At 55.8% G+C, this 26746-nt stretch overlaps 1 protein-coding gene across 2 annotated transcripts in view; it reads right to left on the bottom strand.

Annotated features, from left to right (window-relative positions):
- MYH14 (myosin heavy chain 14) overlaps positions 1 to 26425 on the bottom strand; it is an 83424-nt gene extending 56999 nt beyond the window's left edge. Inside the window, exons 1-10 of one of the 2 annotated variants that reach the window (XM_081106754.1) lie at positions 26413 to 26425; positions 20176 to 20580; positions 12040 to 12196; positions 10243 to 10270; positions 10032 to 10134; positions 9372 to 9395; positions 7841 to 7933; positions 7452 to 7515; positions 5255 to 5353; positions 4222 to 4362 (exon numbers count right to left, since the gene is read on the bottom strand). In XM_081106754.1, the coding sequence (XP_080962880.1) occupies positions 4222 to 4362; positions 5255 to 5353; positions 7452 to 7515; positions 7841 to 7933; positions 9372 to 9395; positions 10032 to 10134; positions 10243 to 10270; positions 12040 to 12196; positions 20176 to 20577 (1111 nt within the window). In that variant the 5' untranslated portion in view covers positions 20578 to 20580; positions 26413 to 26425. Of the gene's footprint in view, positions 1 to 4221; positions 4363 to 5254; positions 5354 to 7451; positions 7516 to 7840; positions 7934 to 9371; positions 9396 to 10031; positions 10135 to 10242; positions 10271 to 12039; positions 12197 to 20175; positions 20581 to 26412 lie in introns of those variants that run through there. The other variant, XM_081106753.1, reaches the window with a different exon arrangement.
- Positions 26426 to 26746: the final 321 nt, after the last annotated feature.

Raw genomic sequence — 26746 nt, 5'->3', positions numbered from 1 at the left:
TATCTCTCTTTCTCCCTTCCTGTCTGAAATCAATAAGAACATATTAAAAAAAAAAATTGCCCACATCCCGTGTGACTCCTAAATGTCCCATTGGGCAGTCACATCTGTGAAGTAATGGTTTGCAGTGATCTGACAAGAATCCCTCCTGTTTTACGTATAAACACATAAGCATCTGGTTTGAATGCACAGTGAATTTTCCGGGGGGGGTGGGGGGGGACTGTGTAATCGGAGGAAAGACTGTTGTTACTTTTGTTCAGAATTTTATGTAGATTTGGCCAGCATTTCAGAACCCTCTGGCTTCCCACAGCAAAGCTGCGCTCGGCATTTGAGTCGACCACATAGCACACCTACAGCAGGCTGCCCTGGGCGTCCGGAGGGCAACCCAGAGGTACCCACCTGCCTCTCTGGGAAGGACCTGGGGCTGGCCTTGCAGCCACAGTGGGGTGAGTCCCAGGCAGATGCCCCATGTCCCTGGACCTCTGTCTCCTTTTGTCAAAAGAACAGTCTATGAAAAGGTGACCCGCTGGCTCCACTCCTTATAAGTGAAACACAAAATCTACCAACAAACTCACAAAGGCTGTGCGAGCCAGAGAGCCAGCGAGCAGGCACGGGGAGTGGGAACTAGCGCCACCTACTGGTCCGCGATGAGGTTGATTCTCTACAATTAAAATTAACAGAAGGTGGGGGGAGGTCAGAGGTGAAACCCAAAAACCCACAAGTGGGTACTTGTTGGTCCTGATGCCAGGTGCCCAGGGGTCATCACCCTCTGCTCTACTTGCACACGTGTTTGAAATTTCCCATAATAAAAAGAAAATCAAAACTATTCAGCAATAAAAAGGAGCGACGCTGATACAGGCTACCTCATGGGTGCACGGGGAAACTCATGCTGAGTGACAAGCCAGGCACAGGGGGCCTCTATGATCCCACTGACAGGACCAGCCCAGGATAAGCAAATCCGCAGTCGGGAAGCCGGTGAGTGGCTGCCGGGGGCTGGCGGAGGAAACGGGAGGGTGACGGCAAAGGGCGAAAGTTATCTCCTTGGGCCATGGAAAATGTCTCACATCGTTGGTGGTGATGGACGCACACCTCTGCGAACGCAATGAAAGCCACAGGCTTGTGCCCTTGAAATAGGTCAGTGGTCGGCAAACTGCGGCTCGAGAGCCACATGCGGCTCTTTGGCCTCTTGAGTGTGGCTCTTCCACAAAATACGGACTTCTGCTGCGCATGGGCCACGAAGTTTCAATCGCACTGTATGTGCGCGCCCGCATGTGGTATTTTGTGGAAGAGCCACACTCAAGGCGCCAAAGAGCCGCATGTGGCTCTCGAGCCGCAGTTTGCCGACCAATGAACTAGGTGAACGGCTGGGTAGGTTAATCACATCTCACTAAGGCTGGTAAACATGTAAACAGGATAAAAACAAAGCCTGCACCTCTCCCTGAGTCCCCCCTATCTCCTCTAAGAACTGAACCTACAGGCCTGTTCTCACATGAGCAGGAAGACGAGGGACAAGGATATTCAGGGCATTCTTTTTGGTCGTCCAATAGCAATGGGAGGTAGTCACCCCAAGGGTCTACCTCCCAGGAACAGGGTTTGGAAAAAAGACTCATGGTTCATCTAAACAGTGAAAGCTGCCCTGGCCCAGTGGCTCGGTTGGTTGGAGCATCATCCCATACACCAAAAGGTTGCCGGTTCAATCCCCAGGCAGAGCGGGTATGGGAGGCAACTAACCAATGTTTCTCTCGCACATGGATGTTTCTCTCTCTCTTTCTCTCTCTCTCTAAAAATCAGTAAACACATATCCTCAGGTGAGGGTTAAAAAATATCCTATATAATAAAATCCTAATAGGCAAATAGACTGACAGGTGGAATGACCAGTCGCTATGACATACACTCACCACCAGGGGGCAGACGCTCAATGCAGGAGCTGCCCCCAGCCTGCATGTCCCAGGCCAGCCAAGGCAGGTGCCACCGGGGGCCCTCGACTGCCCTGCCAGTCGCCCCACAGATCGACCCTGATCGCCGGCCAGGCCTAGGGACCCTAACTGTGCATGGATTTCATGCACCAGGTCTCTAGTATATTATAAACAATGAAAACTTACGCAGCCACAGAAAAGGACTGGATTTCGCCCACAGGGACTAAAACACAATGATGGCCAAAATGCACCGTTTGGTGGGAAAAGCGGGGAGCAAAGCCCCCGATCACTGGGTGATGAGCTGCCTAACCCTGGGACCCGACGTGGGGCTGACGTGCCAGGTGGTTTTCACCTGCTGGTCGGGCATCTCAGGTGTCTTGGGAGGAAGGTCAGGGGGCAGGGCCCACCTGGAGCAAGGCTGTGGGGGACATTTTAAATCGGTGGAGAAGCATCTTAACAGTTGAATCACCAGCTCAGCTGAGCACCAGCCCTCGGCTAGAGAATGCCTGTCATCACGGGAAAAATATGTGCATCTTTTCTAAGTTATCTGAAATATTTCTACAAGGAGAAGCAGGAAGCTTAATGGTGTGAAATTCAGGTGGCAGGGGGGTGGAGGTGGGGGGGTTAGGAGACTTGGTTTTCCCAGGGCGACCTTTGGCCTATTCACCTGTCGCTGCGTGCCATTCGTTGGGCCGGGAGGGTTATTTGAGGTGACATGTGTCAGGAGGTCAGGCGGAACCTGAGGGGCCAGGCAGGCGGCCCAGGCCCCCACCATCTGAATCTGTTTGCCAGCTGCCCAGGGAGGCGAGCGGAGACGGGCAGGCGGGCGTTGTGCAACAGCGATTGGGAAATGCGGCAGGGGAGGCCAGCGACCTGTGTCAATGGGCCCCGGGAGGCGGCCAAGCTGGCTCTCGGTCTGCAGCCCTCCCAGTTGGGCCCTGGAGCCACCAACCCTGGCTCCCGGGGCCTCCCGCAGCGCCAGGGACCAGAGGAGAATGAGGAAATCAGGGTCTTTCCTCGGTGAAAAAAACCACAGGCCACCCAAACCACCGAACCTCAGGCGCCGCCGGAACATGGCGGAGGTGCACCTCTATGTGCTTGCTATGGGAGGAATCATGCCCTCCCCACAAAGGTATGCTGAAGCCCTAACCCCAGGGCCCCTCAGAATGTGGCCGCATCTGGGTGTGGGGTCATGGCAGGTGTCATCACGGCAGCTAAGACGAGGTCGCACTGGGCCCCTAATCCAGTGGGACGGGGTGGGCGTCCTCACACCAGGCGGAAGTTGCACGCACAGGTGTGCGCACGGGGAGAGTGCCATGTGAACACAGGCAGATCAGGTGACGCTCCTACAGGCGCAGGAGCTGGGCAGGTTGCCAGGAAACCACCAGAAGAGAGGGGAGGGGCGGGGGACAGATTCTCCCAGGACCAGCCGACCCTGCCCACGCCTGGTCTCCCGGACGCCACAACGTGACACAAACCCATTCCTGCCGTTTGAGGGGCTCGGGGTGGGGTCCTTTGTTACGGTGGCCTAGTGAGCGAATACAGCACTGCAGCTGGACTAGGGTCAAAACACACTGTTTGGTGACAAGCTCAGGGGCAAACCAGCATCACACAAGGTGACGATCTGAGTATCCCACACCCGGAACAACACCATTTTCCCTGCACCCTCGCCTCCGCCTCCTCCTGACCTCCGTCCATCCTCCGCACGGCCCAGAGCTGCCCTGGCCTGCCCTGAGCTCTCCAAGGCTCCCCAGGGCCCCCAGGACAAGCCCCAGCCCCTCCTCAGGCTGGAATTTGAGGCCCCACCTGCCTCTGCAGCTCCATCCCTCACTCCCTTCTATCACATAGTAGATGGAAGTCTCATCCCTCAAACATGCCATGCCTTCCCTGCCCCAGGGCCTTTGCACAGGCGGCTCCCCTGCCTGAAATGCTCTTCCCTGATATCACCAATGCTCACCCCCTGAGCTTCCCCAGGCCTTTGCTCACCATCTCCGTGGGCCCCTCCTGATTCCCCACTTAAAGCTGTCCCCTCTTCCCCGCTCCATCCCTGGTTCTATTTTCCTCCCTGGCATTCATCGCCTTCTGGGAGAGCACAGAATTCCTGATTTATCTGGACTGTAGTTCTCCTTTAGCCAGTCTCCCGGAGGCAGGAATGCTTATCGGTCTCATACCCAGTGTGCACACAGTACTTGCTCAATAAACGCTCGAGCGAATAATCCACGGAATGAATGACCAGCCCTCCCCCCCACCCGCCCTGCCTGCCCATGCAGAGCCCACCCCACCCTTCGCGGGCCCAGGGCACACTCACAGGTGATCTCCTCGTGGGTGAACCCCAGGACACGCAGGGACTCCAGCGTCTCCTGGAAGAGCTCGCGCTCCTGGCCGGGGGAGGACGCGGGCCCGTTGGTGAGGAAGCGGTAGTGGGAGCAAGGCTCCAGGAGGAGGTCGGCTGCAGGGGAAGGAGTGGGGGCCGAGGTCAAGGGCGAACGGTGGAGGTCGACTCACATCCCAGCTTCCTCGGAGGCCACCCCAGGCAGGCCCTTCCCCACTGGGACCCTCGGTCTCCTCCTCGGTGAAACGAGGGAGGAGCCTTTCCTCACGGGCCCGGTTTGGACGGGGGGTGGAGTGGGTGCTTACTTAGCACGTCTTAGACCATTAGTCTTCCCTCCTCCCATAGGGATTCTCCTGTGCCGGGGTTGCCCAGAGCAGGCAGGAGCCGCTGGTCGGCAGAAGCAACAGGCCCGAGGGGCGCCGAGTTAGCAGAAGCCATGGCAGGGGCAGCAGCAGAGGGCGTGTGGCTCAGAAGCCACCGTAAGCGGGAGCCTGGGTGAGGGGGGGCCGGGAGGGGGGCAGGAGCCAGAATGAGAGGAGCCTCGAACAGCAGGCAGCGGGGACAGTGGGGGCTGCTGTCGTAGCCACCGGCAGGAGGAGCAGGAGCGGGAGGAGTGGCGGGAGGAGCAGGAGCGAGAGGCAGGAGAACCTCAGGCAGCAGCAGAGCAAGGAGAGCTGGGAAGCCGCCCAGGCCAGGACCACGGGAGGAGAGGACACAGCAAAGCTGGAGTCACACCCGCTGGAGTGAGCAGAGAGACATGAGCGTGAGCAGGAGCCACGTGGCCACCGGGCCAGTGTGATCAAGACCCGGGAGGCAGCAGGGCCAGAGGGCAGCGGGGGCCAGGGCGGGTGGCGGGACTCTGTGGGCACAAGTCGTGAGGCCACAGGAACCAGGGGCCGCGGGATCCAGGAGGCGGCAGCATCCACTGCCCAGCAGGAGCCGGACAGGCACCAGGGCCCCCCCCTTCCTCCTCCCACGCCTCCTGCTGGGGCCCAGCAGCAACACAGACCCTTGAGCTGCTCGCTGGCGCCGCCCAGCAGCTGGTAGAAGATGTGGAAGCTGCACTCGTCCTTGGCCTGGCGGATGGCCCGCGACTTCTCCAGCAGATCTGGGTGGAGGAGTCAAGGTGCCGCAGAAGAGGGTTGAGCGGACCCCGCCCAGCCCCCTCGATCCCCTCAGCCCCCCTGCTATCCCGTAAGGCTGTGGAGCCCTTCCCAGCCCCGCCCGGGGCCCTGCCACTGACTGGCTGAGCGGACTTGAGCACGACGTCACTGAAACCCTGTGCCTCAGTTTCCTCATCTGTGAAAGGGGCTTGATCACAACACCCACCAACGAGTCGCTGGGAGGGTAGACGAGTTACAGTAAGAACATCTCCTGCCATCAGTACCCTCCCAGCCTCAGTTTCCCTGCACGGATATCGGGGCTACTGGCTCCTCCCCTCTAGGAAAGCCATGTGACTCGTGCACATACTAACAATCGGCGACACACCTCAGGGTAAATAAAACGCCCAACAACTCTTTCACCCCTCTGTATCCCCTGTGCATGGCCCACGGACACGTATGTTGCGTGACAGTCGTTAACACGGGCTGTCCTTTGACTTAAACCCTGGGGTCACCAACCCCTGGGAAACGGGGAGCCGCAGGGGGGAGGGTCGCACAGGGCAGGGAGGGTGGGGGAAGCGTACACGACCCATGTGACCCTGGATGCAGAGAGCCCCAGCCTCAGTTCCCTCCTGTTACACGGGGTGATGACGGCACCCGACTCGCGGGCTCAGAGAGGGGGGCTGAGAGACAGACATGGTGAAATCACTGGGGATCAAGCCCAAAACCCAGACTGGGAATCGAACCGTGACCTCCTGGTTCATAGGTTGACGCTCAACCACGGAGCCACGCCAGCTGGGCAGGGATGCAGTTTCTTATTAATGCCGTTAACATGGTGATGAATGATTATGAATCAGGGATATTAACATCAAGTCCTGGCTGGGTGGCTCAATTAGTTGGAGCGTCGTCTCACAAACCAAAAGATTTTGGGTTCGATTCCTGGTCAGGGCACATGCCTAGGTTGTGGGTTTCATTCCCGGATGGGGCTTTTCCTGTCCAGGTGGCAACCGATCAATGTTTCTCTCTCTCTCTCTCTCTCTCTCTCTCTCTCTCTCAAAATCAACAAAAACATATCTTCAGGTGAGGATTAAAATAATATTAATTTACTTTTAATAACTAGAGCTCATTATTGACTGCTTACTATGTGGTGGGCGCAGTGCTGAGAATCTGACCCACGCTGTTCTCTAAACCCTTCTGGGGCAGGTTCTGTGATCCTTCCCCTTCTATGGAAGGAAACTGAGGCACAGAGAGGTCTCATCATGTGCCCAGGGTCCCAACAGCCTCAAAACAGCAGAGCTGGACTGGAGCCCAGCTCGGCGCCTTGTTCCATCTGCACTTGGGGCCCCTGTTTTAGCTTGTAAATTCCTGCGGCGCGTGCAGGCCTGACACAGAACCGGGCAGACACAGCAGGCCTGAGGCCCCTGCGCGCCTGCGGCTGCCCCTGGCTGGTGTGCGGGAGCCTGGGTTTCGGGCGGGGCTCCCTGAGCCGGCCCTAAACTCTCCCAAACAACGGGGCTTCTGCTGGCATCTGCGTTCCCTTGGGAGCTGGGATGGGCATGTTCCGGGCAGGGGGTGCTGACTGGGGACCTGCCCCCAATAAAACCCTGGGCGCCGCGCCTCTGACGAGCTTCCTGGCCCCTCTCTCTGCTGGGGGACGCGCGTATGGGGGACGCGCGTGCCCCTGTGGCGGCCCCGGGAGAGGGGTCTGGAAGCCGGGCTGCTTCCCTGGCTAACTGTGCGGTGTCCTTCCGCCGTGATGAACCAGGGCGTGAGCGTGACTGTGTGCCCAGGCCTGTGAGTCCTCCGAGTGGGTCACCGAACCCGGAGATGGTGCTGGGGACCCCGACCCACCGCCCCCCAGCGGGGCTGTGCCCGCCTTCCCCTAAACGCAGCGGGAGCCCCTCCCCTCCTCCCTCCACATAGAGATGCCGTCTCTGTCCTTTCCTGAGGTTCTGTGATCCTTCCCTTTCCACTGAGGGGGAGACTGAGGCACGGTTTCTGCGCAGCGGGGAGCCAGGGCTTCCTGTGCGTGTAGACAGAAGCCTGTTCCCTGGAAGCGGTGAGATCCCCAGCGCCTCCCCCAGGCCCCCAGGCCGGGAAGGATACAGGTCTCGATGTTGGCGCCCACGATGTACCCGGCGACGTCGAAGTTGATGCGGATGAACTTGCCCTGGGAGGTAAGCACGTGGGGGCTTAGCTGAGGGTCTGAAGAGCAGCCCTCACCCACACCCACCCCTCCCGGAGCCAGGCCTGCCTCTTGTCTTTCTCTCCCTGCACCTGAACCCCGCCCCAATCACGGGGTCTCAGTGGGGGCTCCCTGGGGAATCCAAGGTCCAGGCTCCTTTGACTTCTTTCCTCGGGACCCAGGCCCCCAGCCCCTCCCCCTTCGGCCGACTCACACATCTTGCACCCCCCCACACCCCGACCCCCCCCCCCCCTCATGCCCAGCTGCTGTTTGGCGCCAGGCATCCAGGCAGCGCGCTCCCTGCACTCACAAATCGGGAGGAGTTGTCATTCTTCACCGTCTTGGCGTTGCCGAAGGCCTCCAGGATGGGGTTGGCCTGAAGAAGCTGCCGCTCCAGCTCACCCTGGGAGGGGGGCACCTCAGTGAGAAGGGGGCAGGAGATGGGGGTCTGTGCTGCAGCTGACCGAATGTGGGGGGGGGGGCCTTTTGTGTGTCTGGGTGTGTGCCCACCTCCCTGCATCCGGGTGGTGCTGTCAATCTACGGTGAGGGGAACTAGCAACCATCTCCAAGACATATTGTTGAGTGGAAACAAAGCAAACAAAACAAAACAAAACCCTGCAGGACAGTACCTACAATGTAATCCCACTGATAAAAAAAAACAAACAAACAACCACACAACAAATTAAGCCCTAGCTGGTTTGACTCAGTGGATAGAGTGTCGGCCTGTGGACTAAAGGGTCCCAGGTTCGATTCCAGCCAAGGACACATGCCTGGGTTGCCGGCTCGATCCCCCCCAAGTAGGGGGCAGGCAGGAGGCAGCCAATGAATGATTCTCTCTCATCACTGATGTTTATATCTCTCTATCCCTCTCTGAAATCAATAAAATAAAAAAAAGAATAAATAAATAAATTGAGGGGAAAAAAACCCCACCCAAAACAAGACTCCCGATTCTACAGGTATGTATATATGTTTGTAAACATTTAGAGAAAGGTCTGCAAGGATACACACCAAACTGTCAACAGTGTAAGCCACTCCAAGGAAGAGGCACTGACAGGAAGAAAGGAATTCCACTTGATCTGCTTTTGCTGTTGTTACAGGGAATACGTACGCATGCATTACTTGTGAAATGATTGAGGAAAAATCTATACCATCTGTACATAAAGTGCCTCCAACTGGCACATTGTAGGCATTCAAGAAACGGCAGTTTCCTTCCCTGTGGGTGGGGGCTCTGACTCTGAACTTCCCCACAGCCCCTTGGTGTCAGAGCCAGGAACATAGTAGGTGCTCAATAAATGTCAATTTTCTTTTCCTCCTTCCTAGCCAGGCTCTCTAGGGCGTGGCCTATTTCTTTAATTTCCTTGAGAGCCCTCAGAGACCAGCCTGAGCCGAGGAACTGTACATGGCAGTGTGTGTCTCTGGGTTGTGTGAATTCATGGTGTCTAAGGGCCCCATCTACAAACATTTAGCAGATCGGCAATAAATGGTACTTTTGGTCTCTGAGTTATTTCATGTTGATATTTGTGGCCAGTCTGCACACTCCTTAGAGCTAATATAAGTAGCAATTCAGACTGGGTCTGTACACACAGTAGGACCACATTAAATGACAGCACGGGCCCTAGGTGTGTGTACACAGTGGGAGCGGGGGGCTGTGTGTACGTAGCAGGGTTGCATTAAGTGACAGTGCAGGGCCTGGTGTGCACCTAGTAGGACCACCATAAGCAGCAGTTGTGACTCCCTAGCAGGTATAACCGTCAATGCCTTGGGCCCTGTGTGTCAGAAAGACTGTAGTTTGGGGTGACCTGGGTGGCATCATGACTCGAGGTGATTCCCTGCTACTCACATAAGACATGGTGCCGGTGGAAGCCTGAGGAAGTCACGGGACACGAGACACGGACCGGGACATGGATCAGGACACAGCACATGAAACGTGGACAGACACACAAGTGAGCTGGTGGTCTCAGGCAGTGGGCAGGGCAGGAGAGCGACAAGGGGAAACTGGGCGGGTGGAGCCGGGTGGCCTGGGGGGACCACATGCCTGGGTCTGAATCCACTCTAGCCCTTGCTGAGTGTGTGACCTCCTCCAGCCCTTTCTTCGGTTTCTCATTTTGACACAGGGAAACAACACCCCACCCACGTCCCTGGAGCGTTAAATTAATGTGAGCACAGGGACAAGCGCTATATAAATGCCCGCTTATAAAGCCAACAAGGGCACTGCAGGTATCTGAATTAGGCCTGACACACAGTGGGTGCTCAGGAATGTAAGCACCTACTATGTGCCCGATACTGTTCCAAAGGCCAGCAACTGGCCCTTGCATTTCTTTCCCACCTGCCACGGCTCCCAGCAATCTATTAGGCACACAGTGGGTGCTCAAGCAGCATGGGAAGCCAGGAGAAGACCCACAACGATGGCCCCCCTGAGGAAGATAGGGAATTATGGGGGAAGCTGAGCCTGAGATGGAGGGGGCACTGCAGGTGGCAGGCTCTAGAGCAGGGCACTTACCGGTACGCCCGGCTCCTTCCTGCCCTTCGGTGACGATGCCACGTGGGCGAGGTACTGGATGACCTTCTTGGTGTTTTCTGTCTTCCCGGCTCCGGACTCCCCACTGTGGGGGGAACAAGGGGAAGCAAGAGGGGTCAGCAATGATTCCGCTCCAAGGAGAGCCACACCCAGCTGGGACCACCTCCACCAGGAAGCCCTCAGGACTACTCACGTGCAGAGAATGGACTGATCCTCACGATCTGTAGGGGAGAGAGGAGAACATGTCACTTGGGAGGGTCTCTCCTGCAGGACCCCAGGCCCCTTATGCTGGCCACTCCCTAATCAAAATAATTCCTGGAGGATAAGGGAAGGCTTGGGTTTTGATGTGCGACACCCTGGATTCTAATACCACACCCAACTCCTGCTTTCTGTGTGTCCCTGGAAAAGCAGCTGCCCCTCTCCGAGCCTCAGTTTACTCACCTGAGGAGACAACAAACTCCAACTGAATAGCATGGCATTCATTCATCAAACATCAATTTGAGCCCCTACCCTGTGCCATGTGAGATCCAAAGACATGAGAGGGGCATCCTGGACCCCAGGGAGGCTAGAGTCAGGGAGCTTGGGTTCAAATCCTACCTCAGCCACCAGTGGGGGCAAGGACTGTGCCTCAGTTTCCCCACCTGGAAGCCAGGGAGATGAGCTCACCTGCTTCATGGGGTTGCTATGAGGTTAAACGTGCTAATCCACGAAATGTGCTTGGCGCGAAGTAGGCACTCACCCTTACTTTATTGTACATTTATCCCTAAGGTATAATAATAAGTGGGATATAATAAGAGCTGAAAATTATACAAATAAATGTATAACAAATTAGACTATGTAAACATGTGTCACCAAGGGTGAAGGATACATGTATAACGCGAATATAAAAACGTGACATCTAAACTCGTCCTACTGCATGAAACAGGCGCATTCTAGATCGTCCATTACACCCGCCGCCTGCTTCAGGGTCTGCAGAAGGAGCCTGGGGGTCTCATTAAACACTGTCTGCTGAGCCTCCCCCCAGTTTCTGACTCAGCAGGTGCTGCTGCTGCTGCTGGTGACACGGCACGCTGAGAGCCGCTGCGTGCTACGACATAAATATATCATTATAATACACCCTAATAAATGCTAATACACATAGCATTTATTAAATGATGTAAGTATAATACATACAATACACATATACTGCTGCATACTCTTCTATGTCATATGATTGAAAGGTATACATTTTAAAATATTTAATATGTATCTTAATACATACAAAATATTTATTAAAATACTGGTAGATGATAGCGCTGGCTGGTGTTGCTCAATAGTTAGAGCGTCAGCCCACGCACCAAAGCGCTGTAGGTTCGATTCCTGCATAAGGCCTTGTATCTGGGTTACAGGTTTGATCCTGGCCCTGGTCAGGGTGCATGGGAAGCACCAGTCAATGTGCCTCTCTCACATCAATGTCTCTCTCTCTCCCTCTCTCCCTCTCTTCCACTCTCTCTCTCAAAATCAATGGAAAAAAGATCCTCGAGTGAGGATTAACAAAAAATAAAATAAAATAGGTGATGTATAGTAAATAAGGAATGAGCACATTGTGTGTGGGCCGTGTAATTTCGCCAGGACTGATTCACATTGGCGTGGGACGAACGGCGGCCCCTTTAACAGACACCCCTGTGCAGTGCACAACCTGCCCAGCGGTCCGGCAACCCCATCTGCCCATCACGTAAGGGGCTGCTCTCCACCCATGTCCATGCAGATCCCACCAGCAGCAGAGACGGTGAGCGGATGAGTGCTCTGAGAATCACTGTCTCAAGAGACATTTTGGCAGAACCCTGGCCCACGTGACTCCCAAACGGTGCTTGTTGCGAGAAGGGGTGGCCACGGAGGCCGATGAAAAAGGGGCCTGTCAGCGGGACTCAGAGGCCCGCCCACCACTGTGTCTCCTTCTGCCCCACAAGAAGCCGCAGAGGCTGAGATCCCGCGCCCGGCCCACACTCACCCTGGAGCATGCTGCGGTAGGCCCCCTCCGTCACAGCGTACACGTGGGGCGGCACTTCGTGGCGCTTCTTGCCCCGGTACATCTCCACAATCGCCTCCGTGTAGATGGGGAGCTGCTTGTACGGGTTGATGACCACACAGAACAGGCCCGAGTACGTCTGCAGCGGACGAGAAGGAAGAGGACTCAGCTCCTGCCCGCCGCCCGGCCTGGGGGCAGCGCGGGACCGCCATGGACAGCCGGGTGGGCGGGCTGCCCACTGCACGACATCCCTCAAAGGGGCTGCCATTCACAGTGACAATGTCAATTTTTTTAAAAAGTATATTTTACTGATTTTTTTACAGAGAGGAAGGGAGAGGGATAGAAAGTTAGAAACATCGATGAGAGAGAAACATCGATCAGCTGCCTCCTGCATAACCCCTACTGGGGATATGCCTGCAACCAAGGTACATGTCCTTGACCCGAATCAAACCTGGGACCCTTCAGTCCGCAGGCCAATGCTCTATCCACTGAGCCAAACCAGCCAGGGCAATGTCAAATTTTTTAAAAATATTTTTTATTGATTTATTAATTTTTTTGAGAGAGAGAAGGAAGGAGAGGGAGAGAGAGATAGAAACATCAATGAGAGAGAACCATCCATCGGCTGCCTCCTGCACGCCCCTGACTGGGGGCCGAGCCGACCACCCTGGCATGTGCCCTGACGGGGAATCGAACCAGGGACTTCTGGGTGCATGAGCTGATGCTCAACTACCGAGCCACACCCGCCGGGCAATGTCGGCTTTGAACATGTTACAAACATTGTCAGGCGGCCGGTGGGAAAGAATCTTTCCAAATTGCACGGAGGGGCTGCATGGGCAAGGATTCACCCAGAGAGAGAAGGTGGGCTTTGCAGCCGGCCAGTTGTGGGTCACAGCCTGTCACTGCCTGGACTCACACGCCTGAAAGGGCCCCGTGCAAACTCCTCTGCCGCAGCATTCTTCACACGGCAACGACCTGGATACGTGTCTGTACATGGTTCTATGATGCTCTCGGCGAACGGGGATGGAGTGATCTCGGAAACATTATCAAGGGACAGGAAACCAGGCGGGAGTGTTAGCATGGCACGGGGCAGGGGGGAAGGGGGGGGGCAGGATGTTTTTGTGTATGTGCCTGAATACACACATATCTGGGAAAGGGTGATCACAATCTCAGCCTCGACTGAAACATATTCTGCGGTTTCTGTTAATACAGACTCATGGGTCTTGCTTACACAAATTAGATTATATAACCAAATAAGTGTTACCTATGATTAAATGCAAATTTATAATGTGAGCATAAAAACGTGACATCTCAGTATGTTGCTGCCTAGCCCAGCCAGCGTAGCTCAGTGGTTAAGCATCGACCTATGAACCAGGAGGTCACGGTTCAATTTCCAGTCAGGGCACATGCCCGGGTTGCAGACTCGATCCCCAATGTGGTGCCTGCAGGAGGCAGCCGATCAATGATTCTCATCACTGATGTTTCTCTCCCTCCCTCTCCCTTCCTCTCTGAAATCAATAAAAAAAATTTTTAAAAACAATAAGTATGTTGCTGCATAAAACAGGTATAGTGTAGATTGTCTATTATACTCAAACTTGGGGTTCACTCTTATTGGAGGAAATGCTAGAATTCAGGATCCAGGTGCATGGAAATTAAGATGTAATCTTCTTTAATTTTTTTTTTTTTTTTTTTTTGGCATTCATGTTCACAGACTTCCTGAATATGTGCACACACCCATTGGGCCTGGATTCGGGACCCTGGGGCGGTTTGAGAACTGCTCCAGCTCCCTCCGGGCCCCAGGTAGACAACAGGCACTCAGGACTGATAGAGGTAGTTAGACAACGAGAGAGCTAGCTAGTTACCTGGCTACACTAACCCAGAGAGCTAACTAGCTGAGCTAGCCAGAAAATTAGCCGCTTAGTGGCTTAGCTAGTTAACTACTAAACCAGTTAGCCACTCAGACAGCTAAGCAGCTAGTTAGCTGGCTGGCCGGTTACTTAGTTGGTTAGTAACAGGGCTGCTTTCAACTCCCTGACAGCTTGTGCTGCTCCAGCAGCGCAGGGTGTGGCCACCACAAGCTGCCCGGCTCCCAGGTGCCAGGCTTTTCACAGGCGGAGGGTGGGTGGCCAGCCAGGAGCAGAGCAACCGGTTTGCTGGGTGCTCGGGGAGCTCCCGGGCTCTCCGAGGGCGGGGCGGCCGGACCACATTCCCTGGGAGGGTATCTCATGGCTGCTGGCGCCCCGGCCCCCACTCCTGGCTGGCGGACGAACCCACTCCCCACGCCACCCTCCCACCCCAGCCCCATCCTGCCAGCCACACCTTGTCGCCTGGGTGACACCTCAACAGGAACCTGAGCCGGCTGCCAAGGCCAGGGCCAAAGGGCAGAGGCTGCTGCGCCCAGAGAGCAGGAGGGGAAGACTGTCCGGACGGGTCTGGAGTGGCTGTCCCAGCACTGGGGGCCCTGAAGGCAGCCCCGAGGGGGCCCAGCTCCCGCCTCCACCTCTTCTCAGCCCGAGACTCTCCCCAGTCTCGGTTTCCCCCTTGAGAAACTGGGGTGACACTCCCCACTTCATTACAGAGTCTGCAGGGATTAAGGGAGATAATGAGTAAAAACCAGCCGGCCCAAGGCGGGGCCCATAAAGCACTCGCACTATTACCCTGGGACGCTCTTACCCATCCACCTGGGAGCTAGGCGCTCGCTCGGCCCCGGGGGTGTCTAGCTGTGTGACTTCACACAAGGGGTGTGCCCTCGCGGAGCCTCAGTCTCCACTCCTGGAAAATGGGACTTTTCACACCACCACCGAGTCCTAGAAGGACTCTAAAAGTAAAGGCCCAGCCCTAGCTGGTGTGGCTCAGTGGATAAAGCATCCGCCTGCGGACTGAAGGGTCCCGGGTTCCATTCCAGTCAAGGCTGCGTGCTGGATCCCCAGTAGGGGGCGTGCAGGAGGCAGCCGATCAATGATTCTCTCACATCATTGATGTTTCTCTCTTTCTCCCTCTCCCTTCCTCTCTGAAATCAATAAAAATATATTAAATAAATACATACATAAAAGTGAAGGCCCACAATGCACCTCCCGGTGTCCCACAGAGCAGGGAGCACCAGGAGTATTCAACAGACAGGTGCCCTCCCTGCCCCAAGCGTCCCAGTCAAGGACGGTGACCCTGAGTGACTCTTAGAGGCAGAAACCGGATTTCTGGGGCCCCAGAAGCCCTACTTTCCACTGGGAAACACTACCTCCCCATCACCAGTGGCCTGTCAGCAGATATGTATTAAGCAAGGCCTGGGCTTAACAAGCAGGCCACAGCTTGCACTGCACTTCTTTTTTTTAATTAAAAAAAATTTTTTTAAACTGATTTCAGAGAGGAAAGGAGAGGGAGAGAGAGATAGAAACATGAATGATGAAAGAGAATCATTGATCAGCTGCCTCCTGCACGCCCCACACGGGGGATCGAGCCTGCAACCCAGGGATGTGCCCTGACCGGGAATCGAACTGTGACCTCCAGGTTCATAGGATGACGCTCAACCACTGAGCCACGCCGGCTGGGCACACTGCACTGCTGACATCCAGCTAACATCCACCTTGCCCTTGCTGAGTCTCATTTTCTCCTCAAATGGGGCCGGGAACAGTGCCCCCATATAGGGATGCTGGGAGCCACCCACGAATTCATGTTGCACGCACAGAGCCGAGCATGGGCCCCAGAAGACCAAATGTGCATGATACGTTAGCTGTTAACTTCTGCTGGGCCAATGGCTTCTCCTCTCCAAGCTGTGGGAGGAGGGGGGAGAATCCCTACCTCACAGCCGTATGTAGAGAGGGGTCAACAAGAGCATACGGGAAGGAAGTTTACAATAGCACCCAATGGGAAATCATTATCTCCCTTAATCCCCTCACCCCCAGGCCCAACTCACTTCCCATCTGGGCTTCTGGAACCTTTCGTTTCACTTCCCCTTGTCAGGCCCCAGCTCTCTGGTTCCTGGGCCACAATCGTAGCTCAGGCCTCACCATTTGTTTTCCCCTGAACTTTCCCAATGGTCTTCCTACTGCAGTAGACAGGACGTGGTGTTTGGAGTCAGATGACCTGGGTTCAAGTCCCAGTTTAGCCTGTTACTAGCCCTGGGGCTTCGTCCACGTCCTGGCCCCTCTCTAAAGCTCAATTTCCCCACTGGAAGAATGGGGGTGCCAGCAGATACCTTACCAGGCTACTGAGAGAGTTCAGAGTATTTATTAAGAGGCAAAGGTGGCCCAGGCCGGTGCCTCTACGTGGTTAGGATGTTGGCCTGAGCACTGAAGGGTCCAGGGTCCAATTCCCAGTCAGGGGCATGTACCTGGGTTGCAGGTTAGACCCCCCAGCCCTGGTCTGGCATGTGCAGGAGGCAACCAATTGCAATGTGTCTCTCACATCTGTGTATCTCCCTCCCTCCCTCCTTCCACTCTATCTAAAATCAATGGAAAAATATCCTCGGGTGAGGATTAACAACAAAAAGAGGCAAAGGGTGGCTGGGTGTTGTGGGTGTCTCTCCGATCTCCCTGCCTTTGGTGAGCAGGGCAGTGGCTGGGGCAGAGGCCCCCTTCCCAGGGCCTACAAAGGCGCGTGAGGAATCGGAAGAGGCCAGTGCAGCCTGGGGAAGGTGCCAACCCCATCCAGGATCAGAGAGCCCCCAATTCAAATCCACATCTGCCACCACAAGCTGAGGGGCCCTGAGCCAACCACTGGCCCCTCCCAGCCTTGGTCTCCTCCTTCCCAATCAGGAGTCAAAACTCATAAAAATATCTAATCTTGCCCGGCCAGCATGGCTCAGTGACTGAGCATTGACCTATGAACCAAGAGACCACGGTTCGATTCCCGGTCAGGGCACATGTCCAGGTTGTGGGCTCAATCCCTAGTGTGGGGTTTGCAGGAGGCAGCTGATCAATGATTCTCTCTCATCATTGATGTTTCTGTCTCTCTCTCCTTCTCCCTTCCTCTCTGAAATCGATAAAAATATATATAATTTTAAAAAATCGAATCTTGTGTTTTGTGACCCTTACGAGGGTGGATATTGGAGCCAGTTTATTCATTTTCATATTTTTATATATCGCATCATTTATTGAAAAAAATGTATTATTCTCATTGAGTTTTTGTAGCTTTTTTAAAATATAAAACTAGCACTTTGCCTTTTAGGCTTTTAGCTAGGCATTTTTTAAAAAATTTTTTATTGATTTCTGAGAGGAAGAGAGGGAAGAGAGAGATAGAAACATCAATGATGAAAGGGAATCATTGATCGGCTGCCTCCTGCATACCCCGCACTGGGGACCGAGCTCACAACCCGAGCATGTGCCCTTGACCAGAATCGAACCTGGGACCCTTGAGTCTGCAGGCTGACGCTCTATCCACTGAGCCAAACTGGCTAGGGCAGTGGTTCTCAACCTTCTGGCCCTTTAAATACAGTTTCTCATGTTGTGACCCAACCATAACATTATTTTCGTTGCTATTTCATAACTGTCATGTTGCTACTGTTATGAATCGTCATGTAAATATCTGATATGCAGGATGGTCTTAGGCGACCCCTGTGAAAGGGTCGTTCGTCCGCCAAAGGGGTCGCGACCCACAGGTTGAGAACCGCTGGGCTAGGGCTTAGCTAGGCATTTTGATGATTTCTTCGGTGTGGCCACTTTAAAAGAGCAAAGCAGTGAGACCCCAGCCCTCCAAGCTGGTGTTTGGAGAATTAACTCCGGGGCCAGCTGTCCGGGTTCAAATCCTGGCAGGACTCCATCATGTGTGTGTGACCCGGGACCCGAGACACTCAACATTCCTGAACATCAGGCGACAGAGGCGAGCTGATAACCCCCACACAGCCCTCGGAACAGTCCTTGGCACCGCGTAAGTGCTCGGTCAATATTTGCTAGCCACCCACCATGATTATTCTTCACTATTATTCTCGACATTCCTTGTCAGTCTCTCTAATCCTGTTTGCTCTGAACAACGCTCTGGCTGCCCTTTAAAACTGCCCTGGAAGCTTATTAAAAATGCCAAATACCCCGCCACACCCCCCGAGAGCCTGGGTGTAATGGGTTGGAGTGGGACTCGGGTGTGGGTATTTAAAAAAATAAAAAATTCCCCAGGTGATCCTAATGTGAAGGCAGGGCTAGGAACCGCTGCCCTCGTTCGTCTGTTTGCTGTGAAGATTACATAACGTGAGACATGAAATGCTTTGTTAACAGAGACTGCCCTGCCGCAGTCCTCCTCGCTATGGCCGATCCTGTCTTTCAGTTTGTTTGTTTGCTACTCCTCACCTGAGGATATTTTTTCCATTGATTTTTTAAAAAATATATTTTTAGCCCTAGACGGTTTGGCTCAGTGGATGACTCAAGGGTCCCAGGTTCGATTCCTCGTCAAAGGCATGTACCTCGGTTGCGGGTACATCCCCAGTAGGAGGTGTGCAGGAGGCAGCTGATCGATGTTTCTCTCTCATTGATGTTTCTGACTCTCTGTCCCTCGCCCTTCCTCTCTGAAATCAATAAAATATATTTTAAAAATATGTATATATATTTTTTATTGATTTCAGAGAGGAAGGGAGAGGAAGAGAGAGATAGAAACATCAATGATGAGAGAGAATCATTGATCGGCTGCCTCCCGCATACCCCCTATTGGGGATCGAGCCCACAACCCAGGCATGTGCCCTGACTGGGAATCGAACCCTGACCTCTTGGTTCATAGGTTGACACTCAAGCACTGAGCCATGCCAGCTGGGCTCCATTGAATTTTAGAGAGAGTTGAAGGGAAAGAGAGGAAACATCGATGTGAGAGAGACACATCAATGGGTTGCTTCTTGCATGCACCCAGACAGGGGATCAAACCTACCACCCAGGTATGCACCCTTGACCGGGAATCAAACCCTGGGCCTTTTGGTGTGCCAGGTGAGGCTCTAACCACTGAGCAACCTCGGGCAGGGCTCCTCGATCCCGTCTTAATCTCAGAGGCAACCTGGCAAAATGGTAGAGCCTAGAACTGGACCACTCAGGGCCACCGTGTCCAACTGGGTAACCTTGGTCAAGGAACTTGATCTTTCTGTGCTTCAGTTTCTTTATAAATGCTTTATAATTGTGAAGACGTATTGAGACAATATGCATGTTTTTATGTAAGCTGTGTGTGTTCATCAGTTTTTATCTCCTCGAAGTATATGTCATTACAATCTGCTACCCTAATTTTTTTTCAGCCACCCCCATGAGATAATATATTTTAGAGAGCCTCGTATATGCTTAATAAATGATAGTTTATGCCCAGCCGGTATTGCTTAGTGGTTGAGTGTTGACCCATGAACCTAGGGATTCTGGTTCCATTCCCCGGCGTGGGCTTGCAGGAGGCAGCCAATCGACGATTCTCTCTCATCATTGATATTTTATTTTCTTTTTTAAAAAAAATATATTTTATTGACTTTAGAGAGGAAGGGAGAGGCGGAGAGAGATAGAAACATCAATGATGAGAGAGAATCATCGACTGGCTGCCTCCTGCACGCCCCCTCCTGGGGATCAAACCTGCAACCCAGGCATGTGCCCTTGGCCGGAATCGAACCTGGGACCCTTCAGTCCACAGGCCAACGCTCTATCCATTGAGCCAAACCACCTAGGGCTCATCATTGATATTTCTATCACTCCCTCTCTCTTCCTAAATAAATAAATGAATAAATGTTAGCTTGTATTGTATTAAATTTCTCTGGGCCTCGGTTCCCTTTTAGATAAAATGGGGACGATAACAGACTCTACCCGTGTGAGGAAGAGGAGATGAATTCATGTATGGCAGGCACGTAGTGTTTTTCCATACTCAGTGGTTCTAGTTATCATTAGAGACCCACTTCCATTTCTCGGAGCACGCTGGGTGCCCACTCCAGGGGAGAATTCAGAATTCTTTCTACTTTAGGGAAATAATAAGATACGTCTACCATACAAATCCTGGGGCACCCCCACTGGGGTCCGAGGAAGTCCTGGTAACCCCAATAATTTATAATTTGGCAACTAAGGTTGGGCATGGTCACAGGGCGTGGGATAAAGATTATGCACAGCCAGCCCCACGTTCATTCAAGGCAGGGCGCTGCCGCCAGCTCCCGCCCCAGCCATGCGCCGCCGGGCAGGGGGCACTCACGTAGATGAGGCCGGAGTAGTAGCGCTCGCGGAGGTTGTGCAGCACCGAGGCCTCGTTGAGGCAGGTCAGCTCGGCCATGTCCTCGGCTTTGCTGAACTTGGGCGGGTTCATGCGCTGGACCTGGTCCCGCGGCAGCCGCAGCCGCCGTCCGCTCTCCGCCAGCTCCACCTCGGCCTCTTCCTCGCCCTCATCTCGCAGCACCGCCGCCTCGAACCCGTGCAGCTCCGAAGGCACCCACACCAGGCGCCGCGCGGTCCACTCCGGGGAGGTGGCCAAGCCCCCAGGCCCGGCACCCAAGCTTGGCCCCTGGGCTGTGAACAGGTAGGGCTGGGCCGCCTCGGGCACCGGGCCCGTCCTGGGGGGCGCCTTCCGCCCGGGCACCGTCATGGTCACTGCTGCCATGGTCTGCAGGGGAAGAGAAGAGGATGGAGGTCATATGGGGCTCCAACCCCCCTTAAGTCTCCCCCCAGGCAGTCCCCACTGTCTTTGTTCATCGGACCTCTTTTTATACTTCTGTAAAATGGGTCCACAGACCTCTTAGTTCATTTATTCACCTCTTCATCCATCCATTCATTCATTCGTTCATTCATGTATTCAATAACTATAGAATAAGTCAGCCTGTGAGCCAGGCACTGTTCAAGACTCTGGTCATGTGGCAACGAACATGCCAGAAAAAGACCCCTGACTTTATAAAGCGTTTACATTCTAGCCCTGAGCTGTCCAATACGAAGCCACCGCACCATGTGGCCACTGGGCACATGAAATGCGGCAAGTGGGACTGAGGAAATAAATTTTTAATTGTATTCAACTTTAATTAAATTTAAATATAAATGGCCCCATGTGGCTACGGGGCACTTGAAAGGGAGAATCCAAACGGAGATGGGGTTATATGAATATACCATATATACCAGATTCCTAGCTGATGACATACTGCAATAATATTTTGGACATATTGAGTATTTAAAAAATATACCTTTAACATTAATTTTTACTTAAAAAAAATTCCTCACCCAAGCCCTGGCCCATGTGACTCAGTGGTTACCAGAGGGTCCTGGGTTCGATTCCCAGTAAAGGGCACGTACTTAGGTTGCAGGTCCAATCCCCGCCTCCCAGTCGAGGTGGGATTGGAACGCAACCAATCGGTGTGTCTCAGTCACATTGATGCTTCTCTCTCTCCCTCTCTCTCCCCCTCCCGGCTCCCTTCCACTCTCTCTAAAAATCAATGGGGGGGGATCCTCCCCCAAGATATGTTTATTGATTTTAGAGAGAGGAAAGGAGGAGAGAGAGAGAGAAACATTGATCGGTTGAACCCCAAACCTGGGTATGTCTTCTGACCGGGAATAGAACCTGCCACTTCTCAGTGTAAGGGACAATGCCTCAACCAACTGAACCGCCTGGTCAGAGCTAACATTAATTTTTAGTTTTAAAAAAAGTTTAATGATGCTACTAGAAAATTTTAAATTATACATTTGGCTTGCATTATGTTTCTATTGAATGATGCTGCTGCAATCCCAGGAGACAGATAAAAAGATAAATAATTATATAGTATGTTAAATAATGAGAAATGCCCAGGGGGAAATAAGGCAGGGAACGGTGGATGCTAGGATTGAGAGGTGCTGCAGTTTTTAATTGGAAGAGAGGCCGGGGCAGGTCTCTCTGATGTGGCATTTGAACATAGACCTCAGGGGGAATGAAGGGAGCAAGTCATGGGAATGTCAGGAGGAAAGCATGCCAGGCTGGGAGAGCAGCCCGTGCAAAGGCCCTGGGGCAGGAGTGACCTGTATGTCTGGCATTGCGAGAGGCCAGGGAGGCTGGAGTCTAGTTATGGAGGGGGAGAGGGTGGGAGGTGAGGTAAGACTGGGGGAGAAGCGGGCCAGGGCAGGTCACGACGAAGAACTTGACCTCTTAGCTGGGAGCCCTGGAAGGGTGTCAATCTGATGTCTGTGTCCCAGGTACCCAGGCTACACCTCTGGTCTGCCCCATGCCCGCAGAACAGACTCGAAACTCCACCTCAGTTAACAGCGCCTTCCTTCTCTGTACAATGGGGAGACTGGCCCCATTCATTCCCTAGGCCAGTGGCCGGCAAACTGTGGCTCACGAGCCACATGCGGCTCTTTGGCCCCTTGAGTGTGGCTCTTCCACAAAATACCACGCGCGGGCACGCACGTATAGTGCAGTTGAAACTTCGTGGCCCATGCGCAGAAGTCGGTATTTTGTGGAAGAGCCACACTCAAGGGGCCAAAGAGCCGCGTGTGGCTCGCGAGCCGCAGTTTGCCGGCCACTGCCCTAGGCCAAGGAGTCTGGGGGCCCTGAGACCAGTCGGGCGAAGCCTTGAGGAGCTCCTGGTGATCCGGGTCTAGTCTCAGATGGTCACAACCCAACTGAGCAATAAGGGAAGCGCTGGATGTGCCCAAACGAGCTAGGTCCCTCGGCGCCCTCCGAGGGGTCACAGACCAGTGGCGAACAGAACACAGCAATTCCGGAACTAAGCACCATCAGCAAAAACACGCTCCCGTCACTCGATGCGCCCTCCTCCTGAAGAAGGAGCCTCCATTCCAATGGTTCTCAACCTTCCTAATGCCGCGCCCCTTTCATACAGCTCCTCATGCTGTGGTGACCCCCAATGTCATTTGTTACAAATTGAACATAATTACAGCCTAGTGATTCATCACAAAAACAATATGTCATTATATATGTGTTTTCCGATGGTCTTAGGCAACCCCTGTGAAAGGGTCGTTCGACCCCCAAAGGGGTCGCGACCCACAGGTTGAGAACCGCTGCAGTCTATTCTTTTCCGCTGCCTCAGGCATCTGCATTGCTCCCCCCCCCCCCCCCCCGCCCCAGTCACAGGAACATTTGTCTCCCCCACCTTGGTGCTTCTGCCTCCGCCCTCCAGGGCACCGCCTCCAACGTACCCCTGGAGAAGTCCCTTCAAACACCCAGCACCTCTGGAGGCACCCCCAGATCTGGTCCTCCGTCAGGCTCTCTCCTCTTTCCTGCAGAGCCTTTGCCCCTGGCCCACTGCCTCCCAGGCCCTCGCCTCTCCTGCCCGCCCAGCACCCGCAGTCCCCGCCCACGGCTATGCTTGCTCCCGAAGCTCTGGGGCCTCAAACCCGGGGCCCCCCTGCACTCAAACAGGGTCCCACCACCAGCGGATGGCGTTTCTCCACCTCCCAGGCCCCAAATTGCCAAGGCTCAGCCCAGGCCTCCAGGGTGGCCCCGTTCCACCCGTGGCCCAGCCCATCCCTGGGACTTTACCCCCACCTTCACGCCACCCCGCCTCACCCACTTCCTCTCCAGCCCTCGGCCTTTGACCAGGAAGGGTTTGGGAGTTTTTGCAATGACCCAGGCCTGTATTTTCAGTCCCTAGAGCCAGGAGTCCAGGCTCCCGGCACCCTCGTCACCCAGGACCAAGAAATCTAAACCCTCAGCCCCCTCCTCCCTTAGCCCCAGAAGTCCAGGGCCCCTCACCTCACTACCCGGGGCGGGGGAGGGGGGACAGAGGTGAGGATGCCTGGGGCTGATTCTGACAGCCCGGCCAGGCGTGGCTGCAGGCCTCAGCCCGAGCCCCTCCGGCAGCCCCACCCTTTTTTGCCGGCAGGAACGCCTCTGCCCGGGCTCATTACTGTCACCAGGGCAGGTGAAAGCACCTGCAACTGGGAGGGGCAGAGCGGCCGGGCTAGGAAAGGAAAAGGAGCCAGGGATCCGCCCCTGGGGCAAGGGTTGGGGCCCTTGGCATCCAGCCTCTGACCTCAGCAGAATGCTAGTATTCAGGAGCCCCTCCTCCCCCAGACCCAGAAACCTGGGATCTCAGCCCCTCCTCCCTCAGACCCAGGGGTCCAGGCCCCCAGCCCCTCCTCCCTCAGACCCAGGGGTCCAGGCCCCCAGCCCCTCCTCCCTCAGACCCAGGGGTCCAGGCCCCCAGCCCCTCCTCCCTCAGACCCAGGGGTCCAGGCCCCCAGCCCCTCCTCCCTCAGACCCAGGGGTCCAGGCCCCCCGCCACTCCTCCCTCAGACCCAGGGGTCCAGGCCCCCCACCCCTCCTCCCTCAGACCCAGGGGTCCAGGCCCCCAGCCCCTCCTCCCTCAGACCCAGGGGTCCAGGCCCCCCGCCACTCCTCCCTCAGACCCAGGGGTCCAGGCCCCCCACCCCTCCTCCCTCAGACCCAGGGGTCCAGGCCCCCAGCCCCCTCCTCCCTCAGACCCAGGGGTCCAGGCCCCCAGTCCCTCCTCCCTCAGACCCAGGGGTCCAGGCCCCCAGTCCCTCCTCCCTCAGACCCAGGGGTCCAGGCCCCCAGTCCCTCCTCCCTCAGACCCAGGGGTCCAGGCTCCCAGCCCCTCCTCCCTCAGACCCAGGAGTCCAGGCCTCCCACCCCTTCCTCAAACCCAGGAGTCCAGGCCCCCAGCCCCCTCTTCCTTCAGACCCAGGGGTCCAGGCTCCCAGCCCCTCCTCCCTCAGACCCAGGAGTCCAGGCCCCCCACCCCCCTCCTCCGAACCAGGATTCCGGCACCCAACCCACATTTCCCTGAGACCCAAGCGTGCGATCGCCGCCCCCGCTTACCCCGCGGATCCTCGGCACTACCTGGGGGCGCCGGCCGGCCGGTGCGGGAAGCGGGAAGCGGGAAGACGGGGCGGGGGCGCGGGAATCCCGAGTCCCTTTCAGAGCTCTCAGGTGAGGCTCCCTCGGCGGTCCAGCGCGGGGCGGGGCCACGTCGCGTCACCAGGAGGGAGCCGGGCTCTGATGTCACCGGCACCTGCCGGGCTGGGGAAGGGGGCGGGTCCTGGAGCAGGGCCCTGGACCGGGGGGTGGGGGAGGCGGGATGAGCCAGTGGCCAGGTGGGCGGCCGCGGCGGCAGCGACGGCGCCAGGGGCCCCCTCCTTCCCGCGGGTAAAGGTCAGGCGCCCGCGGCGGAGAGGGCTGGCCACTCCAGGGTTCGAATCCCGCTCCAGCTTTTTGGGCCTCGACGTTCCTCTCTATCAATTACGCCCAGAGAAATACATAAAAACGCCATGGGAGAAAGAGCCCAGCCTCGGGACCTCGCTTAATCTCTCTGAGCCTCGGTGTCCCCGGCCCTGGAAATTTGTCTGCAGAGGAGAAGCGGACGACAAAACCCAAGAAGACGACAAAACGTGGCTCCCTGTCCTGCGGAGCTCGTCTCCTCATGGGTGAAATGGGGGCTCCATAGGGGCCAGCGCACCTACTATGTGCCTGGTGTTTTCTGCTCTTAGAACAGCTCTCCGAGCTTCAACTCCGAGAATGATCTCAAAAAAAATTTTTTTTAAATGAGATGGGGACCATGACCACCTCTACTTCTCCGATGGGGAAACCGAGGTAAAGCGCTCAAGGTCAGACCGACAGGAGCAAGGAGAGTTGGGTTCAAGCCCAGGTCCTTTTCTGCCATTCTAATCTAAAGGGTTTGGGGGGGGGGGAGACGTGTAGTATTGGGTCCTCAAAGAGGCTCATTTTCTCCTCTCATTTGGTAACCCCCTCCAGCCGGCTCCCCGCGCCGCCCCCCCCCCCCGCCTCCCCGCAAGCCACAGGGCCCCGCAGGCTTCCTCAGGGGACGACTGCGGGGTGGCGAAGGCTAAGGCACCCAGCACACGGTCGGCCTCCCAAGTGTTACCCTCAACGCCGGCCCCTTGCAGTCACCAGCTCTGTCCAGCCTCGGTTTGCCCCTCTGTGAAATGGGTACACTCTAGCCCACTTGGAGTTATGACTAAGGGGCGTTATTTAGTTACAAGAAAATAAAAGCCAGCCCCCGTGCATGGTAGGCGCTTTTACAGATGTCTTTCCCCACCGCTCTGCCTCGGCCAGCCCCGACCCCGGTTTCGGGTCCGCAGTTTTTACAAGTGAAAACGGAGACACTGTCTTCTGGGGGCGGGCACTGCCGGCGATGACTCAGGTATTCAAGGGTTCCAGGTCCCAAAGCGAGCCTCAGTTTCCCCGTCTACGGAACAGGCCCGGGGCCGCCGGCGAGGACCCCGACCCGGCCGTGCACACAGTAGGAACTCGCGTTGGGGGGGAGGGAGGGGGCGGGGAGAAGAGTCGCCCAGCGCCGCCGTCCCCCCCTCCACCCCCCGCCGCAGTCCCGCAGAGCACAAGGTGAGTGTCCCCGTCGCCGCTCCTGCCCTGCCACTTGCCCAGGCCTCCGGGGCCCGTTCGCAGCCCCGAGGCCCAGCCTCCCGGGTCCAGCCCGACTCCGCCGCCGCCGGCGGGCAGTGAACCCCGGCCACTCACCGGCTTCCAGGGCCGTCCCGAGGCTTCGGCCTGAGGAGAAAGAGGGGCGGGCCCGTCAGGAAAGCCCCGCCCACACGAGCGCAGAAGAGGCCAATCGGAGCCCGCTGCGGCAGGCTACGGCCCCGCCCATGGGGGCGCCGAGCCACCCAATCAAGAGAAGCAGCTGGCGAGCGAAGCCAATCAGAAGTTTCCGGAGTGTGCCAGCCGTGGGAAAAGAACCGCGCCGGAGTTCGGAGTCTGGCGGCGCGGTTGTGGGCGGGACGCGAGGCCTGACGGGCAGCGCGTTAGACCAATGGCGAGGCGCGGGGGGCGGCTGGGGGCGGTAGGCCCAAGG

Source organism: Myotis nattereri, assembly GCF_964212035.1.
Source record: "Myotis nattereri genome assembly, chromosome: 15".
NCBI classification, from domain to species: domain Eukaryota; kingdom Metazoa; phylum Chordata; class Mammalia; order Chiroptera; family Vespertilionidae; genus Myotis; species Myotis nattereri.
This window is presented reverse-complemented; position numbering and strand designations above follow the sequence as displayed.